At 42.5% G+C, this 20631-nt stretch overlaps 1 protein-coding gene across 1 annotated transcript in view; it reads right to left on the bottom strand.

Moving 5' to 3' along the window:
• rbms3 (RNA binding motif, single stranded interacting protein) overlaps positions 1-20631 on the bottom strand; it is a 511349-nt gene that overhangs the window by 322495 nt on the left and 168223 nt on the right. The window contains exon 4 of the mRNA XM_061742154.1: positions 20413-20504. Within this exon, the coding sequence (XP_061598138.1) occupies positions 20413-20504 (92 nt within the window). The remainder of the gene's footprint in view (positions 1-20412; positions 20505-20631) is intronic.

Below are 20631 nucleotides of genomic sequence, written 5' to 3'. Positions count from 1 at the left end.
CTTTGAACTTACTGTATAAAAAACCATGATTCCGACCACTCTGGGTCAGCACACCAACCCAGACACGCTCTGCGTAGGTCTGCTCACCGTTAGCTTACTGAATAAAACTCACTACACCACAGCGGACTTCTGAACTGGTTTTGATAATATTCTTCAACAAAAGTTATACATATTCGGTTGAAGTTTCTTTCAATATTATAATTTTTTTTCCTTTCACTTCTTCCCCCCCCCCCCCCCCCCACACTTTCTCATGACTCTGAAAACTAATGTTATACACTTGATGATGTGACAACCACAAAACACACTTATTTATGCGTAACTTTGACTCTAATTAGGACCAACTGTAAGGGAATGACTCAGGCAAAGGGAACGTGACCTCGTCCAAGCATGTAGCTGGACGTAAGCAGCACTTTAACTCGGTATATAAAGTAATGCTGCTGCAGCCAGTCAGATTTATTCATCTAATTACGTTTTCTACTCAATAAATTTCAGCTTTAAGGCCATATATTTTAATAAAGAACATGTCATGGCAATTTCACATGATCTCAGTGCTCTACATTAGTGGAAAAAACAAGTTTGTTCAGTTCATCGTTTTCATAATGACTTATCGCCATTATACTGAAACAAACATGCACTATAATAAAAGCAACATTTACATAATTAAGAATTTTTTGATTACACTATCAGTCTTCAATTTTCCTTTCCATGAATATAAACAAGTTGTTTTATTTATTTTCTTAAAAACTTGGGCACTTAATTAAGCCTCTACTTACAGAACTGCAGCACATGATTCTGTTATCCCTTTTATATATATTTTAGTAAAGCTTCTTTGGCACGGTTTGAGGTGATAGTGTAAAGCGCTACTCGTCAAACCCCCAGATCTGCTTCATGCATGACAGAAGAGCTGATCATGCACTTCCACAATAGTAGTATAGTGAATTATGAATGAGCAGGGGAAAAGAAGTGTTAGGTCTTAACTATGTGGTTGAAATTTACGCAACATAAGCAAAAGGATTCTGACTTTATTTATGGGCGAAATTACAAAATAAGCTTACAGGCATAAGGGTCAAAATATAAATGTGTGCTACATTCATGTATGCGTTCAGGAAATCTGGATTGGTAGAAAGGGAAATGCACTCTGTCATGCAGCAAGCATCTTTGCCCGCTGCTCAATCCTGTGCCGGTTTTCAGATAAGGTCTGTGTGAGTGTGCAAACATGCACATCAATGTCCTTCACTTTTTTGGAGTATCTTTGAAAAATCTCTGCCAAAAGAAAAACCTGGGGCTACCCACGTTCTGATATCAGCGGTGCATCTGCTACTGGAGCCAAAACGCCGAGACGCCCGGCATGCTTGTTGGGTTTTGAAGATCAAAAAATGTGCAGTGACAACGCAGTCGCACGGATGCAGGGAAATGCCCGGAGGAATGGGGAGGGGAAACGCTGAGATGACGGTATAGAAGAAGGATTGATCGTGGCTGCCACTGAGGAATCTAATCAATGAGTTAATTGGTCTGACTGATCGAGACAAATTGAAATGGGTCAGCTGAATCACAGATCTGTTGATATGAAAGACGGATATGCATCAAAAGATACGACTGTGTGTGTAAAAGATATGACTGTGTGTCTGGGGTGAAAGACACACATATTTGGGCGAAATGACTGGAAGACGGTTCTTTAGCTAAGTCCAATTTAAGCCCAAGGCTGTGGGAAATTAAATGGTACTGATTAAAGAATGCAGCAAACATTCTTGGTGAAAGCTTTTCTTACCAGTGAAGCTGCACTATCGATTTTCCAATACTCGCAATCTATTCCCGGACTGTCTTCTCAGAGCCAGCTCAGTAAATGAATGCAAAGCTTTTCACCTGGTCTATGTGTGTCAGTGCTGAGCGTGGAAGCCCGGTCCTTTGAACGCCGTCTCTACGGGGCTGCTAATTGAGCCAGATCAATTCACAGAGACAGCGAGCAGGTTGGCACAGTTGCCACATCAAAGAGATTCTAATAACTGCACACTGTGACCATTACCAAGCCTGCAAAAAAAAAAAAAAAAAAAAGAAGCCATATTTATGTTTCCTTCAAAGCAAGCATGGCAGTAATGAACATAGTGAGAATGCATGGCCTTGAGTGCTCCTTTCAAGCCGTTGATTTAGACACAAGGCCATTTTGGAGCAATTTGGGAACAGAATAGACACTATTCACACGTGCATAAACACAACCATTCAAATCCAGCTTTAATTAGATCCACTTTGCAGTGACAGTGGAGTACAATAAAATAACACAGGCAAAAAAAGACTGATTACACACCAACATTGTTAAAAAGAAATGGCTATAAATGATCCCTCTGTATATTTTATGCTTTACACAACAGCAGTCATGTGGTACTTTGGTACCCCTTTGGTTATGAATGGGTCAGTTTCTTAAATGCACAAGGTATTTTTCTGAGTATTTGGAGCGGTAAGCTTTTCATGCCTGGCAGGGTAACCTTATATGCCTTTTACTTTATTGAATCTTGCAACACATTACGCTGCAGGAGCCCAAAATGATCATTAAAACCAATAAAAGCTTTTGCATGATAACACATTTAGGATTTTTCAGATAATTATCACAACTCCTAACAGACTAACGGGATAGTGAATTGATTTTAAATTTCTAAATATATGAAAAAGCTATACCAAGGGGTGATATGCAAGTTGTGTAACACATTTCCCAATTTTTAGTTCTGAAGTTAACAGCCTATAAAAAATAAAGTGGGATTCTGGTACATGAATACATTTCATGAACTCTGAATTTATTGGAAGTTCATACGAGAGGTAAGTGAGCCAAGTGCACACATGGACGGGCTTTGGTAGCACCTTTGTGGCCTGAGCATTGAATGTATACGAGTCTGGAAAGTTCTGACAGGAAGACATTTAAAAGCTTTATTACACGGGACTGTGTCCAGTCTATAACTTTATTTACTTTTCCATTTACACAGCTGCTCATCGGTGTAACTGTCTGTGAGACAGAGTTCATTGTTTAGAGTTCATTTTATAACATTTTACATGTTATAAAAACACAAATATATCCAAGTTCATGAAGTGTTTTAAATTGATTAATAAGAGAGTTTAGGATATTTTATTTTGAAAGGGTGTGGTCACTTCCCCTGGTCTGTCGTGAGGGTCAACTGAGGGATTGTGGGTCAAAAGTAAAAACGCGGGACCACAGACAATGGAGGCAGGATGGCATGACACGGGATAGAGAATTACACTGTGTTCAAGAGGCGCAAACGGTAATTGCGCTTGACTTCAAATGTATTTTATTTTGTGATTGTGTACAAAATACTTTGAAAAGACAGTGGACACTTCATGTGTTTATTTGTAGACGTTGGGTCAGCGTTTAGTTACAATGGACTCATATGGACTCTCTGCTTCTATTTGTAGTTTTCACGGTGTTCTATGATTTTGACAATGGAGGAGAAGGAGAATAAAAGAAAGAAAATCAAGACATCAGTTTGAATCGTGGCCTTTGTTGAACCGGTCTAGCTACAATCGGTTTGGTAGGACGTAAAAGCTGGGTGGATGGGAGATGGTTAATGTTTTTGTCACACCAAAAACATTCGCGTCTACAATCATGGAGACAGATCGAACCGGTGTAAACCCCATTCTGTCATGGTTTCCCAGTGTAGATAGGTTTTTTACTTTAACTCACTCCCCTGTCTTTCCAGATCCTGCCACCCTAATCAGCCAGAAATCCACTCATTCCCTTCACCTGTGCTTCCCCACCCAGCTCCACACCTGGTTTCCCTCATCAGCAGTTCCCCTTATATACCGGCCCATTTCCACCTTTCTGTTGCCAGATTGTCGAGTGTTTTTGCCTCGCTTTTCCAGCCTGATCCTGTTCTGTTTCTGCCTGCCTGTCTGCGACCCTGCCTGATTCTGGTTCATGGATTTTTGCCTGCCCCTTTGGTTTTTGTTTGCCTGATCTGCCTGTCTGCCCGGTTTGACCCCTGCCTGCCTTTGACAAGATTAAAGCCTCTTGGACTCTGATTCTGCCTGGTATTGTGCATTTGGGTTCATTGTCCTGTCTGAGCCGTGACACATTCTTGTCTTACCATTAAAACTAAAGGTTTTGCTGCCCACCGCTACTCGGGCTATACTCGTGCCGTTTCTTGACAGTTATCCCTTTCTGATCTATCCTTCCATGAATTGCTTTCTCACTCGCCTTTCACTGCCTGAAAGGTAATAAGTTACAGTGGCCGAGACCCGCCATTGCTGAAAATTAAATAAACGCTGCAAATAAAAAGAAACGCCGCTGCAAAAAAAAGAAACGCTGCAAATATAAAGAAACGCCACTGCAAATAAAAAAGCCACAACGGAAGTGAATTACGGGGCACTATTTCTGCTGATGCACCGGTGTTTTTTACGTGAGAGGCGAAGAAGAAGACGAAGAGGACGTAAGTGAAAAGGAAGAAATAAGAAGAGCGAGGAATAAGAAGAACAACGAACGAGAAAATAAGTGAAAAGGTTAGTGTTCAATGTCGCTACGTGTAATTTTTAATGTGCAACACCAGTGCATCGGCAAAAATAGTCCCCGGTAATTCACTTCCGTTGTGGCTTTTTTATTTGCATCGTTTTTTAATTTTATTTGCAGCGGCGTTTCTTTATATTTGCAGCGTTTCTTTTATTTGCAGCAGTGTTTCTTTTATTTTCAGCAATGGCGGGTCTCGGCCACCGTAGGTCATCGGTTTGGTAGCACGTAAAAGCTGCGTGGATGGGAGATAAATGTTTTTGTCACACCAAAAAACATTCGCGTCTACAATCACGGAGACAGCTTGAACCAGTGTAAACCCCATTCTTGTCTTACCATTAAAACTAAAGGTTTTGCTATCCACCGCTACTCTGATACTCATGCCGTTTCTTGACAGTTATCCCTTTCTGATCTATCCTCCCATGAATTGCTTTCTCACTCGCCTTTCACCGCCTGAAAGGTAATAAGTTTGTAACTTTGTTCATTAGTTCTGGGCTGTCTTCTGCAGTATAGGCCGCCTGTGACATTAGAGGTGGCAGGGCTCACACTCTCGCCTTCCAGCGCTCTCATTCGTTCCCCAATCTCTCGCTTTTTGTCTCCTTCTAAGCTTCATTTCTCTCGCAGTCTTTCCAACCTTTTTCTCCCTTAATTTCTTTCTTTTTTCTTTTCCGCCGCGCCTCTGTTTCGCACTCTCTCTCACGCTCGCGAGCTCGGCACGTCTCCACGTTGCTCTGCAAAATAATTTACCACACGCAGCGCTCCGGCGGATGATTGAAGCGTAATTAGACAGCAGAGACAGTGGAAGCCAACAGAGGTGCTTTGGTGCCAGAGCTTGTCAGATGGTCCGTCTCACTCTCGCCGGCTTTGCCCTTCAAAACTATCACTTCGGCAGAAGAAACAGGGAGGGGGATGATGTGCTGAGCAACCACACCGCTAACTTCAGCAGAAAAAACATAATCATGCATTAGCAAGGGGTTATATCCTTTATGAGTCATATTATATCACTGAACTGCAGTATTCCTGCAGGTACCAGGCTTTTATTTATTAACATTTTCCCATTTTCACTGGTGTTTCAGGAGTAAAAACAGTAACACGCATATTTAAACTGTGGGAGCTGATCGTCTTAACCCTGGTACTGTCTTTGGGTCAAAATGACCTAATTCTACCTTCCTTCTTTCCTCCTGCTCTCTCCTTCCTTCCTTCCTTCCTTCCTTCCTTCCTTCCTTCCTTCCTTCCTTCCTTCCTTCCTTCCTTCCTTCCTTCCTTCCTTCCTTCCTTCCTTCCTTTCTCCCTTCCTTCCTTCCTTCCTTCCTTCCTTCCTTCCTTCCTTCCTTCCTTCTTTCCTTCCTTCTTTTTTCCCTTCCTTCTTTTCATTCTTCCTTCCTTACTTCTTTCCTCCTGCTCTCTCCTTCCTTCTTCCCTTCCTCTTTTCTCCCTTCCTTCCTTCCTTCCTTCCTTCCTTCCTTCCTTCCTTCCTTCCTTCCTTCCTTCCTTCCTTCCTTCCTTCCTTCCTTCCTTCCCTCCTACCTTCCTTCTTTCCTTGTTTTCTCCCTTCCTTCTCCCTTCCTTCCTTCTTCCCTCCCTTCCTTCTTTTCACCATTCTTTTCTCCCTTTCTTCTTTTCATTCTTCATTCCTTCCTACCTTCTTTCATCCCTTCCTTCTTTCCTTGTTTTCTTCCTTCCTTCCTTCCTTCCTTCCTTCCTTCCTTCCTTCCTTCCTTCCTTCCTTCCTTCCTTCCTTCCTTCCTTCTTTCCCTCCTACCTTCCTTCTTTCCTTGTTTTCTCCCTTCCTTCCTTCCTTCTTCCCTCCCTTCCTTCTTTTCACCATTCTTTTCTCCCTTCCTTCTTTCATCCCTTCCTTCTTTCCTTGTTTTCTCCCTTCCTTCTCCCTTCCTTCCTTCCTTCCTTCCTCCCTCCCTTCCTTCTTTTCACCCTTCCTTCATTCCTTCCTTCCTTCCTTCCTTCCTTCCTTCCTTCCTTCCTTCCTTCCTTCCTTCCTTCCTCCCTTCTCTCCTTCCTTCTTTCCTTCCTTCCTTCCTTCCTTCCTCCCTTACTCCTTGCTTCCTCCTTCCGTCCTTCCTTCTTCCCTTCCTCTTTTCTCCCTTCCTTCCTTCTTTCATTGTTTTCTCCCTTCCTCCTTCCTTCCTTCCTTCCTTCCTCCCTCCCTTCCTTCTTTTCACCCTTCCTTCCTTCCTTCTTTCCTCCTTCTTTCCTCCTTCCTTCCTTATTTCCTTCCTTCCTTCCTTCCTTCCTTCCTTCCTTCCTTCCTTCCTTCCTTCCTTATTTTCTTCCTTCCTTCCTTCTTTTCTCAATTCCTTCCTTCCTTCCTTCCTTCCTTCCTTCCTTCCTTCCTTCCTTCCTTCCTTCCTTCCTTCCTTCCTTCCTTCCTTCCTTCTTTTCTCCCTTCCTTCCTTGTTTCCTCCCTTCTTCCCTTCCTCCTTCCTTGACCCAAAGACAGCACAAGGATTAATGTATCTGCATCACTTTAATAATTTGGAGTTGAACACAAACTCACATCGGGTAAACACACAAAGCACTTCCAGAACCAACGTGATGCTTGTTGGTTCTGACCTCTAGCTGTATGGGGAAAAAAAGATGGTGCTATTTGTTGGAAGATCAAATGTATATTGCTTCCAGACACAAATCCAATCGATATATTAGATTGCAACACCCAGACTTGTTTGCCCTTGATGGGACACTTCAGACCCAGGAGGCTTTCACATCCCCATTTTCATATCATAATTGTTCACAAGATCTGCAGAAGTTGCAGCCCAGCTGCTTCCCTGTATGGAGGTGAAACATATCAACAAATGTCCAGCTCTGATGAGGGTGATGACGATCACTGATGTTGCAACTTTATTCTGGATCCAAGTGTCACTAATCTCTCCAGAAATGTTATCCCTGGCACAAGTAGCCAACTTCTCCTCTAAGTCCAGCCAGTTTCCTGCTATGTCCTCTTATATGTCCATGATACGTTGTATAAGATCAATGTCATAAATCGATATATGTTACTAGACCAAATGCTCACAACACACATACTGTACATAGCTGCTATTTTTTAGACTCAACACATTTAACCCTTGTGCTGCCTTTGGGTCAAGGAAGGAGGAAGGGAAGAAGGGAGGAAAGAAGGAGGGAAGAAAAGGAGGGAAGAAAGAAAGAAAAGAAGGGAGAAAAGAAGGAAGGAAGGAAAGAAGGAAGGAAGGGAGGAAAGAAGGAAGGAAGGGAGAAAAGAAGGGAGAAAAGAAGGAAGGAAGGAAAGAAGGAAGTAAGGGAGAAAAGAAGGAAGGAAGGAAAGAAGGGAGGAAAGAAGGAAGGGAGGGAAAAAAGAAGGAAGGGAGGAAAGAAGGAAGGAAGGGAAGAAGGAAGTAAGGGAGAAAAGAAGGAAGGAAGGGAGAAAAGAAGGAGGGGAGGAAAGAAGGGAGGAAAGAAGGAAGGAAGGAAAAAAAAGAAGGAAGGAAGGAAGGAAAGAAGGGAGTAAAGAAGGAAGGAAGGGAGAAAAGAAGGAAGGAAGGAAAGAAGGGAGGAAAGAAGGAAGGAAGGGAAAAAAGAAGGAAGGAAGGGAGAAGAGAAGGAAAGAAGGAAGGAAGGAAAGAAGGGAAAAAAGAAGGAAAGAAGGGAAAAAAGAAGGAAGGAAGGAAGGAAGGAAGGAAGGAAGGAAGGAAGGAAGGAAGGAAGGAAGGAAGGAAGGAAGGAAGGAAGGAAGGGAGAAAAGAGGAAGGGAGAAGGAAGGAGAGAGCAGGAGGAAAGAAGGAACAGGAGAATGAGGTCATTTTGACCCAAAGACAGTAAAGGGTTAAGATTACTTGGTATCATAAGAGGGGATGGTGGTTGTTACAGCCCTGGCCTGCACTTGACTCGTCGGTTGGCAGCTTTGTATTGATCGTGGCAATCAGGAAGGAAAAAGCTGCTGTGTGGTTCTCCGCCCCTGATTGGTTGAGTCTTTCTACTCCGCCTCCACACTGAGGACACCATTGGAGGGTTGGAGGAACATCTATCCAGTCCTGCCATCGCCCGGACATTAAACCCTATAAAGCCTGACCCACCCTTCAGTCCAGGCGACTGGGTTCCTTCCAGCTCACCACACCTCTGTGTGCTGCTTTAGTGCTTTAATATGGAATGGGATATTTTACCATTGTGTTTTATGTCAATGTTTCCCAACCCTGGTCCTCGGGAACGTCCTGTCCTGCATGTTTTAGATGTTTCCCTGCACCAACACACCTGATTCTAATTAATGGTCCTCATTAGCTCGTCACCAAGGTCTGCACAAATCTGTTGATGACACAGGTACTTGTATCACGGTGTGCTGAAGCAGGGTAGCATTTAAAACATGCAGGAAAGGGTTGGGAAACACCGCGTGCGGCTCTTTAGCGCCGCCCTAGTGGCTCCCTGGAGCTTTTTCAAAAATGTTTGACCTTTTTTTCTTCTTTTTTTTCTTTTTTGTCTTGTTTTTTTGCTTTTTTCTTCTTTTTTTCCTTTTTTTCTTCCTTTTTCCTTTCCTTTTTAATCTCGTCATATCGACTTTTTTCTCGACATTTCGACTTTTTTCTCGAAATTGTACTTCAACATTAATCTCGACATTTCAAATTTTTTCTCAAAATTTTGACTTTTCTTTCCACATTTCAACTTTTTTCTCGACATTCCGACTTTTTTCTTGACATTTCGACTTTTTTCTCGACATTTCGCCTTTTGCCATTTGCCTTCATTCTAAGGCTTATACAAGACTTGCAGCTCCAGACATATTTGTTTTTTGTGTTTTTGGTCCAATATGGCTCTTTAACATTTTGGGTTGCCGACCCCTGACTTAGACAATGTATTTGAGAAGGCTTTTGATGTTTGGAGTTTAGACCTAATCCATCTCATATAAATAACCTTAACTTTTAAACCACTTGTGCATCTTCTACACAAAGATTCTAGCTCTCTGACTACACTATTTGATTCCCTTATAACATCTGGTTTATGTTGCTTCTCTCCATCCCCAACAAGCCGGGGCGTAGGAGTGGTGCGTCTGGGACTTGAGCCTTGTCCACTCGTACACTGGAAACCGACCTCGCTCTACTCCGGTGGTTCTTGGCTTCCGTCTGACAGGGGAGTTTGATTTGTACTGCAGAGTCTGAAAGCCTGACTGTCACCTTGTTGAAGTTATTCTGAGTTTCCGATGCTTGTAAAAGGACGAAAACTCAAAGTAAAGCAATAGATGTGGGTTCTTTCCAAACCCTGCGTGTTGTATATCAATGTAAAGCAAGGTAGGCAGAAATATGGCAGAAATGGGCTGCAGTGAGTGACTATAATCATTAGGATGCCTGTGTTGATGGCAGCTTCGCAGGGAAAGTGCTGATCACCACACTGACACCATATGCTTCCGCCAACAAGCGCCGAGGCAGATGTCAGAGGGGAATTGGCATTGCATTCAAGGTGGCACACATCACATAGAGAGGTGCTTCATGCTGCTGAGTGAGCACCTGTATCCTTAAAAGTCTGTCCAATTATCTGGCTCTGTACATGCTGTATTTCCACTGCACTTTCTCCAGATTTAACCCATGCTGTAAGGAAAGCAGGCCTCGCTAGGCCAGCTGTTGTCAACTGTAAGCGCACTGTCAGCTGTCCCTTTGATTATGGCCCAGAGGTCGCCCAAAGGTCGCCCTGCGTTGGGCTGAACCGCGGGGTCCTGGGTGTCAGCGGAGTTAAGACGTCAGCTGAGTCACCTTTAAGGGATAATAAGGGGACTGCTGACTGACTGCAGACCACCCAGAGGGGGAGATGGGTTTTTTGCATGAATATGAATGCGATATTGACGGGGCATTTTCCCACAGGACAGAGAGAGGAGGAGACGAAACAAGCAGACTGAAGCATCCGCTGGTGACGACTAGTTGATGGGACTTTACTTGCTCTGAGTTACCATACACATTGGAGATATACTTCCTGGAGACACTATAATGTTGCTTTTTACGGTGGCCGACAAGGGCCAAACGCACTGCAACGGCCTAATGCGCCTCAGTTAAGGAAAACGGCTTCAAGTACAGAAACGATTATAATTTGCAAACTCAAAACGAGGTACAAAAAGAGGAACGTGGTGCAAATGAAAAAACGTGGTGCAAAAGACAAAGACAAATAGAGAAACGATGCAAAGCACAAAACGATATAAAACAAGAAACCATCTTCAAAAGAAAAACGCTATATAACCGGTCACTACAACCGGAAGTGCTCCAAACCTGCAGGGGGCGCTGCTGACTGAACCTCAGTGTTTACATCCATGGTTTAAACATACAGCAGGAACGGTAATGTGATTTTTATCTGACTCTATTTATATACAATGTTTATATCTCTGTACAATGCTGTACATTACAAGACGTTTCTTTATTATATTTTAACGTTACAGTCAGCTGTTCGGTCTCTCGCTACATCCCGTGTGTCTGTCCATTGAGCTGTTGAGGTGCAAATAAGATGTGACAGGACAACAGCCAAATCAAACTTAACTTAAAACAGGGAACTCTCTGAACATGCCTAATTTGACAAAGCCAACGCAGGCATGAGAGCTAAAACAAAAGCTAGAAGAAGCCAGAGCTAGCAGAGCAGAGACATTAGAAAATCCTCACCACTGGAAAACTGCTTACAGAAAGTCCACACCAAAAATCTGAGCCCACAATACCGAGTGAGAGATGACGTCCTGAAAGGTGCTCCACCAGATACCCACATTTGGAAATTTCAGGTCAGTTTCACTTCCATGTTAAGTCTGACTGCTTCGTTTTTACTTGCATTTGTAAAAAAAAAAAAGGCATTTTATTTTAATTTCTTTTTTTTTAAAGTGTGTATATTTCTCCAGTTTATTTTTATAATTTGAGATGAGTTATAGAATAAATAAAAAACCTATAAAACCTATAATCTACTGAATTTCCAGCTGGCCAACGGCAGGAGGGTCCCCTCTTATGATCCAGGTCCTGGTCCAGGTTTCTTCCCTCCTAAAGGGGAGTTTTTCTTGCCACTGTTTGGCTTAAGGTTTTTCTCCCACTGGGTGAGTTTTTTAGCTGCCAGTGACTACGTTTACATGCAGTCAAAATTGGGGTTATTGCTAATATTCCGGTTACTGAAACATTCAGAATATTCCGTTTACATGGTAATTAATCATTCAGGATATCTGGATCAAACCAGTGACGCACGGAGAACATCATGACGCAATTCCCGTCATTTCTGCTTCTTCTTCCTGTATCCAAATTCAAAACAAAAGCTGCTTCGTGCAACTTTTCTCTCACCTTCTTTTAAATCTTCTATCCCGGTACTTTCTACCGTCTACAAATGCAGAAATGTTCATATCCTTCATTACATTTATGAAGTGATTAGTCTCCTCCTGGTCTTGGTTTCTCCGTGTTTATAAGAACTTCCTGGACTCAAAAGACCAGGATTCCTTGTGAACAGAACATGTGCAGAAAACAAATTCCTGTTCCGTTTGGTGTTTACATGACCCAATATTCAGGTTTTAAAAGGAGTAACCCAGGGCTCATATTGGGGGTTTTAAAAACCCCAATATGAGCAAATTTGGGTTATTCAAAGGGGTTATTGGTGTTTACATGGCCGTGCAAATTCGGGTTATTGCCAATATTCGGGTTTTAAAAGGGTTATTGATGCATGGAAACGCAGTCATTGTTTATGTAATAATTGCTTGGGGGTTTATGTTCATATTCTGGGTCTCTGGAAAGCGCCTAGAGACAACTTCTGTTCTAATAGATGCTATAGAAATAACATTGAATTGAATTGAATAAAGAGGAAAAAAAAAGTAAAGTCTGATTTTAAAATGTCAGATGATGTTTGGGATTCTTTGCTAATCCTACGCTGTCCACGTGGGAATATGCCTAAATACAATTTTTTTTTTAAAGATAAAAAAAAGGAGGGATTTGTTTCCATCTGGGCTGTGATGAGCCGGAGCCCGGAGCAGCCGCGTACGGAGGAATGATTTCCATAAAGACTTGCTGTTGTCTGAAAGCAAGCAGCTGTCAGGCAGAATTACCTCACCGACACAGACACCACAATCCAGGGTGCCCTACCCATAATTCAGTCTGATTGGCTCAAGGGGGAAATGGCAGCCTGTGGAGAGCGAGGCGAGCGGCTGGTTGACAGGTTTGCATCTGTGAAGCCAGACACCCCGTTTGCCTGTTATCATTCTGTCTGCTCAGCCTGTCAGCTTTCTCACTCTGGTAAGCTACCTGAACAAAGTGGCAAAGAGAAGGGAGTGCATGGTGGGAGGAGGCAGATACTGGCAAATACTGGCAAATACTGGCCTACACACACACATAAGGGCAGCATGTTATCGATGCTCAAATACTGGTCTTGTAAATATAGAACATTTTTGTTCATTAACTGTATCAAATGTACTGTAATTTATCTATCGCTAACGTTTTAGCACCCGTTTACCATTTCTGTGACAGCCGAATGTGGCAATGATGTTTTGATTAAGAATTTCCCTTTCAAAATTCAGTTAACTTCAAAGGGCAGTTGTTAAACTTAATGTACAATCGATAGTCCGAAGCTAAAAATTCTGTATGGTGTCAAAAATAATCCCGTTGTTAGCAGTAAATTTTATCAATTTTCTGTTTATTTGAAGAAAGTTGGATGAGGAAATCAAAACTAATGTTTCATTTTTGTAATGTAGAAATATAACTGGGAGGCTTTAGTATGAACAATAAGAGGAGAAAAACAACAAAACCACCTTTTCCCCCTTTTAAAAACATACATAAAGCATTCAAGTGACTTTTAAGATTCTGGCTGTGACACCAAAAAACATGGCGGACATTTTTCATTTTTTTAGTGAAAAAACGCCTACGCCGTAGGCTCTGCGTTTGTGTAACGAGGAACCATAAATCAGCCTTTATTCTGGCCAGATCTGAAAAAACGTTGCAACAACGAGCAAGCAAGTGATTATGTACATTCATTGAGTGAATATTATGAAAGTAAAATATATATTTCTTGCTAGAAATGTAATCAAAACACATTTTTTATGCAGAAACTAAGTCAAAATATTGATTTTTTTTCACTAAAAAATTAGAAATGTCTGCCATGTTTTTTGGTGTCACGGCCAGAATCTTGAAAGTCACGTGACTTGGACGCAAAACAAATTGGCAGAAAAATGTAACAGTTATACAATTCAAGGGCTATTATTGTAACCCCTCTGTGTTTTTGCACTTTGGACCAACGTAGGCAGGGTACGTTTTTACGTGAGACTGGGTTGCTGGGTTTCAGTAGTGACTTTGCCCAAATCATGTTGCACAATTCTGACCAGCAGTCTGCCTCTCTCTCCTCCCAGCTGTTGTGGACGTTGACTACAAATAACCTGGAGCTCTTCAGTTTGTTAATGACCCAAGTTCTGTCATTTTAGTAGCCAGCTGCAGATTAAGGTTCTGTAATATTCCGATTTATGACGTCCACGGCTCTGAGGATGAGGAGCTCGGAGACGTCTTCATCTTGTCATCAACAAATCCACCCACGAGCCGCCAGCCTGCGTCAGATCTATTTACGTTAGTCCCGATCCGCCATGAAGTGTTCCCTCAGAGGCCGAGCATTCTCAGGGCCAGCAAGACACGCAGTACTCCAGTTGTAAAATAAAATCAGGGGGGATGGTGGATTTTATCATATGGGGAAAGATAATTTGTGCTGATTACAAATAATATAATATATTACAAATAATAGCAGTGACCAAAACACCTGCAGAAATACTGCAGGAATGACATAGCAGCAGTTAAATGCAGCCTTCTGTAAGCTTTAAATATCCACTGGGCTTACATCAAATACATCAAAACACAACAATAAAAAACACTTTTCTGAACTTATCAATATGACTCTGTCCTTCACAGGATAAGTAACATGGATCACTGCAAAAACTCTAAATAAGAATATTTGTCTTATTTCTAGTTAAAATGTCTCATTTTAGTAAAAAAAATCTCATTACACTTAAAACAAGACTCATCACTGGAAAAAACAACAATTTCACCTGGTTCAAGTAGATTTTCACTTAAAATAAGTAGAAAAATCTGCCAGTGGAACAAGATTTTCCTACTTATTTCAATTGAAAATTTACTTGAAACAGGTGAAAATTGTCAAATAAGTTATTTTTCTGGTGTTATTTTTCTGGTGATGACTCTAAATGTTGAAATAGCAGTAAAACCACATTCATTGATGAAATGACATAAGGGATGGAAAGGAGGGATGGTAGTTTTACAGGGGGGGATGATTTGGACCGTTTTTATTACAGGGGGGGATGCCATCCCCCTCATCCCCCTCATCCCCCCTCATCCCCCCTCATCCCCCCTCATCCCCCTCAACTCCCGTACTGTTGACACTTCACCCTGCGTCAGTTCATGTAAAAAAGACCAGCGTCCAACATTGGAGCGTTAAACGTGGGCTATCTGCCGACGTAAAGGGGCTTCAGATACACACAGCCTTGTCACCTATGCTAAGTGCTCTTATCTGCGACTCCTGTAGAGGTGAGTGACAGGGATCCAGGCGCAGGGGGGAAGTGTCCTTTAGGTGTCTTAATTATGGCTCCTCTCCTCCCTCTCGCTGTCACCGTCCCCGGGAGAGGACAAGACAAAAGGAAGCCAATGTTTCATCTCGGCTGCCTTGGTATTTCAAATTCCGTGGGGAGTAAGAGAATAGAGACAGCAGGCTGTTTCTTTGGTGGATGGAAGAGGAAATCAAGTGATGCTTTCCTGTTTTTTTTTTTTTTCTCCGATTCCTGCCTCCTTTGCAGCTGTGTTTAAAATAAGACATGTTAATAAAAGCCTATAAATGGCATGAAGGTAGCAGGGAAAAAAAAAAAAAAAAAAGAAAGGCACAACTTGATTACTGGGACAGTTTTATCTAATGAGCTGAAAGCCTTTGGCTCTGGCTCTTGCTATCCGCTTATTACTTTGTTGTGGAGAGATATATGTGACAAAATGGGGCAAAGGGGTTTAGAGAATGTTCTTATTGCGGAAATTGTCGGCGGTGATGGTAATCATCTTTGTGATTTACACCCTCGTCAGAGCTCACCTGCGTTTCCCTGCAGCCCCACCGGGGACGGCCGCTCTGCCGTGAGCGGACGGGCGTCTCACACACCTTGGCAGGCGGGTCGGCACAAAAACAACACGCCGTTAATTATTGATGGGAATAAATTGCACTCATTGGATGCTGAAAGAGCAACACATGGTGGATGTGAATATAAATGTGGTTGTGGATGTGTGTGTGTGTGTGTGTGTGTGTGTGTGTGTGTGCGTGCGTGCGTGCGTTTATCACGATAATTTCTGGCATTTATCCCGATAACGATAAAAATGAGGATAAAAAAATACCAATTCAACTCCACCTTTGTAACTATAAATCTATCACCAAATTCAGTCTTTGGAGCCCCAAAACACTGCTCTAAAAGATACTAAATACTACTAAACTACACCAATTAAATTGAATTAATAAAAACCAATTAAATGAGTTACACCTGTACTGCAAAACTGGAATGACTCAAATGAAACAAGTTTGAAATGTAAGAACAGATTCAACATTTATTCAAACTGTATGGCTTAAACAGCGGGATAACAGTGCAAACAGCAAAAGTACCATTGTCCTTCAAGTTTTCCTAAAATAAAATCACAAAGTAGAAAAAAATACAACCTGATAAATAAAGAAACAGGACAAATAAATAAAAGTTCACTGAAAATAAAATCCAATCAGTGATGACTCTTCTAATATAAATAAAATGTGCAAATTAACCTGTGGTTGGAACATGCCACAAATTAGATACTATTGCAATTTTTTTTCCTAATAGTCAAACGTTGTATCAAAATGTAACAACCATTTCCTTCTGTTTTTGCAGACTCTGCACATAATAGATGATGTTTGCTCCTCGTCTCTCTTTTTAAATCCAAACCAGTTCCAGATAACGGAGCTGGAGCCTCGTTTAACAACGAGCTCCTCGCTCTCAGATCCGCCTTCCACCATGTTTGTTACACAAAAACGTCACCAACGGGAATTTATCCTTTTTACCGCGAATTTACAAATTCTTACCTTGGGGAATTTTTTTGACGGTTTATCGTGAACGGTAAAATATCGCCCATTCCTAGTGTGTGTGTGTGTGTTCTGAGGGGGAAAAAAGAAGTAAAAAAAACAGTATTAAACAAAAGTAATGGAGACAGGGGAGATGGGATTATGCGGAGGTGTAAGAGGGAGGAGCCGGCAGAGTGATGGTAGCGATACCTGGTAAAGAGACATTAGAGAGATGCAGAGGGAGTCTATAAAAGCAAACTACTCCTTAATGTCTCTCACAAGTGTGATAAAAGCTCAGAGCCGCGACTCAGAATGCTGGCCTTTTCCATTTGTGTGAACAGAGCAAAGGGAGCATTCAAATCTAAACCATAATGCACACATTGCTAATAGAAAATGATTTTGCGAATGCGCCTACATACATACAAATGCAAATAAAAGATTGTTAAAAAGGTCAGCTCTTTTGTTTTGGGACATAAGACCTCTCTGGTGAAAATATTGACTGAAAGAAAGGGAGCAATGCAAAGTGCAGTCTTAAAATGAGACGGCCCACGATCTTATCTGTATTCTGAGAGCCAGCCCTCTTATAAATATTGGAAGAAGGACACTGGTGGGGAAAGGAAACGGCCAAATGGCACTTTTGAGAAATGGCACACCTGAGCACCGCGCAGAATATCATCTCCTCCAGTCAGAAACTATCCCATTTGATCAAAATAATTGCCACCTTCATCGTAATCATCAATTCTGTCATCTTCGCTGGCGCCATTCTCCATCTCATCAAACCTTCTTTGGCTTCAAGGGGGGGAGGTTCGGATCAGATCAAGTGCTTACATCTTATCTGAGAAAATCACTCATGGTGTACTCTCACAGTCATCACCATATTTATTGCTTCAATGCTACTGACATTTTCTTCACCTATTTATAGCCTCCACTACCAAATATGTGACTGGTCTTTGAATAACCTGGTTTATACGGACTTGTCCGTCATAAATGTCCAGGTAAAGCATCCTGCAGTGTTTTAGTATACGATGAGTCTCTAAACCAGCCTTTCTCAACCTTTTTTCAGTCATGACACCTTTCAAAAGTGAATAAAATCTCACGACACCCCAGAGTAAAATATAACTAGAAAATTTCATGAAATTTTGATATGGGCATGCCCTACTGCCCATTCGTCCCCTCTTGCTGCTTATGTTTGGGGCTGTAGTGGTTGTGTTCGGGGTGGTTCGTAAGTTTGAGGTGTTTACGGTTGTATTGCATTCATTCCTGTGCTCCCAATAGTTATTAATGGGGTGCGCTTTTTGGCGTCTAGCGCCCCCACGGTAATGCTTTTGACTGAAAAAAGTATTTCCCATCGAGGCACGATGGAGACGGAGATGGAAACATTTGTACGATCTCTCTACGATAACCTGTTGCCTAGCAACAAGCGTCCAAAGTCAAACGGAAAAAAAAAAAAAATGAAAGGTCAATATCACAAAAACTGTAATAATTGGAAGAATGAGGTTGTAGGGTCCGTTAGTGCCAATCGGGCCGAGTGTTTGAAAGTTTGAACGATGTCTCTACGATAAAGTTCGGCCGAGCAATAAGCGTCCGAATTTTCGCCTTTTTTTTTGCTTTTTGGCAACTAGCGTTGCCACGGTAACCCCTATTACGGAGAAAAGTAATGCCCATCGAGGCACGATGGAGACACATCCAACGATGTATGCCATACATGGGTGCACGTTGCGGTTCGGGCCGTATTAACGGACGAAAAAAAGTGCGGAATAAGAATAAGAAAAGGGAAACCTTTTCTAGATACTATTATATCGCCTTCATTTTCATGTTTTTCCTCGTTTTTCGGGCTGTGTTTTATTTTTTCTGGATTTTTTTTTTCCACATCCGAGCGGGGTCATGCTGTACACCCGCTGGTGTGACGTGGGACTTTTGCGACTTTAGCTTGTTAGCAAAATGCTAGCAACATTGCCCTTTGGGCCATTCTGGACGATTGCAATATGGTCATGCCACTACTTGTCATGCCCATAATTAAAAACCACACGTCATCGCTCTGACTGTAAATGCATATGTCCCGTTTATTTTGTATCAATAACTTGAACACGATAACTGCACCAGAGTAGGCCTAAGCTTCTTTTCGCACGGTGGCGATCCGCACAACGGGGTATGAGAAGTCATCGTTCACTGTTGTGCTTGGTTGCCACGCTGATGGACAGAAACTATGGTGATTTTTAAAAGAAAGACTTTGCCTAAAGAGACTTTTCCAGCCGGAGTGATTATAAAGGCAAATGAAAAGGGCTGGATGGATGAAGGGATGATGGTAGAGTGGCTGAGGCAGGTGTATGTAAGGTGACCTGGTGGTTTTTCCACACATCACCATCGCTGCTGATCTGTGACTCTATGCGCACCCATCTCACAGACAGTGTAAAAAAAGAAGTGAAAAATATGAACGCTATGCTTGCTGTTATTCCGGGAGGTTTGACGAGGGAACTCCAACCGCTGGACGTTGGTGTGAACCGGCCGTTCAAAGTGAAGCCTGAATTATGGTTCCGCGTTAAATCGACGTAGAGCCTACGCCGTAACGTACGCGGCGAAGCGCACCGTACGTGTGCTTCGCCGCGTAACCTACGGCGTAGGCTCTGCGTTGGTGTAACGCGGAACCATAAATCAGCCTTAAGGCTGCGAGCGGCGTGGGAGCGATGGATGACTGAGGGGGAACAGTTTCACCAAGAGTGGAAGGCCAGGCAAGTTATGCCACGGTTTGCAGATGGATTGTTGATGCGTGGGCTAACGTGTCTGCTGGGACTATTTTGCGAGCTTTCGCAAAAGCCGGCATTTCCGAGGCGCCGCACAGCACGGAAAGTGACTCTGACAGCGAGGAATTGGGACTGGCACAGCTGATTTAGCGGAGCTCTTTAATGCAGAAACAGAGGATGAGACTTTGATGGGGTTGATTAATGTAAAAATCAAATAAAGTACAATCAAACAAAGTTTTGCTCCCGCTCTATTTTTAAATACGCACACTTGTGTGCTTGTGTGTGTGTTCTGCGACGTGTGTGTGTGTGTGTGTGTGTGTGTGTGTGTGTGTGTGTGTGTGTGTGTGTGTGTGTGTGTGTGTGTTGTAAGTGTGTGTAGACAGCACCTTTTCAGTCTGTGCGCCGTGTGTGTGTTTTAAATACACAAAACTGAGGGTGCGTCTTTCCACAAGGCGCGCCGAATGGTGGCGAAAATACGGTATTTATATATGAAATATCAGAATAGGTAATTTTTTGACGACACCCCTGAAACAGTCAGACGACACCCCAAGGTGCCGCGACACCCCGGTCGAGAAAGGCTGGTCTAAACAGTCTATGAAAAAGTAAAAGACAAAAACCAGAAAAAGATGATGTCTAACCTGAACCTGAGGTTTCTTTCATTCAAGTCAGAATGTTCGTAGAAGACACAGTCTTATATTTAAGTGAATTAGAGTCTCCATGTATGCACATGCCGAGCAACGCGGCTCACTCACAACAGTTCTCTTTGTGGGAGGGAAAGAGCCTCCCTCATCGGTTTCCACCACAACACTTCAAAAACTGTGCAACAAAGCACAAGCGGCAGGTCAAAGCTGGCTGAAAGCTGGGCTCGCTCGTGCACTGATAAACCACGTTCATCTATGGAATACTGCAACCAAAATATCATACTCACACACAGCACAAGCCCACATCATCTCTTGAAACAGAAAAAAAACCCACACTTGTGTGCATCTTTTCCTTGGAAAGCGTCAGCAAGAAGGAACAGATGTATGTTTCACCTCAGTCACCTCAGCTTGTCATGGAGATACTCAGATGTTTTTAACAGCCCCATTTATTGTGTTAAATAGCAATATTCGGTTGAGAGCACGTGGACGCGGGGGCGCTCGCTTGTTATCAACTTCTCCTTACCTTGGCCATTTGGGCCTGCACCCCGGTGGCTTTGAGAGAAGACACGGCTTTCTGCGCTGCAGCCGGGCTGTCAAAATCCACAAAGCCATAGCCTGGAGAGACAATAAGGGAGGAGAAGAAGAAGAAGAAGTGAGAAAAAAAAGACAAAAAAACTGAAATCAGTTATGAAAAAAAAAAATGAAAGCAGATGACTAACAAGGAGAATGACAGGCACTTGGT

Source organism: Cololabis saira, chromosome 15, assembly GCF_033807715.1.
Source record: "Cololabis saira isolate AMF1-May2022 chromosome 15, fColSai1.1, whole genome shotgun sequence".
Taxonomy (NCBI): Eukaryota; Metazoa; Chordata; class Actinopteri; order Beloniformes; family Belonidae; genus Cololabis; species Cololabis saira.
Note: the sequence above shows the minus strand (reverse complement) of the source record. Positions and strands in the feature narration are given on the sequence as shown.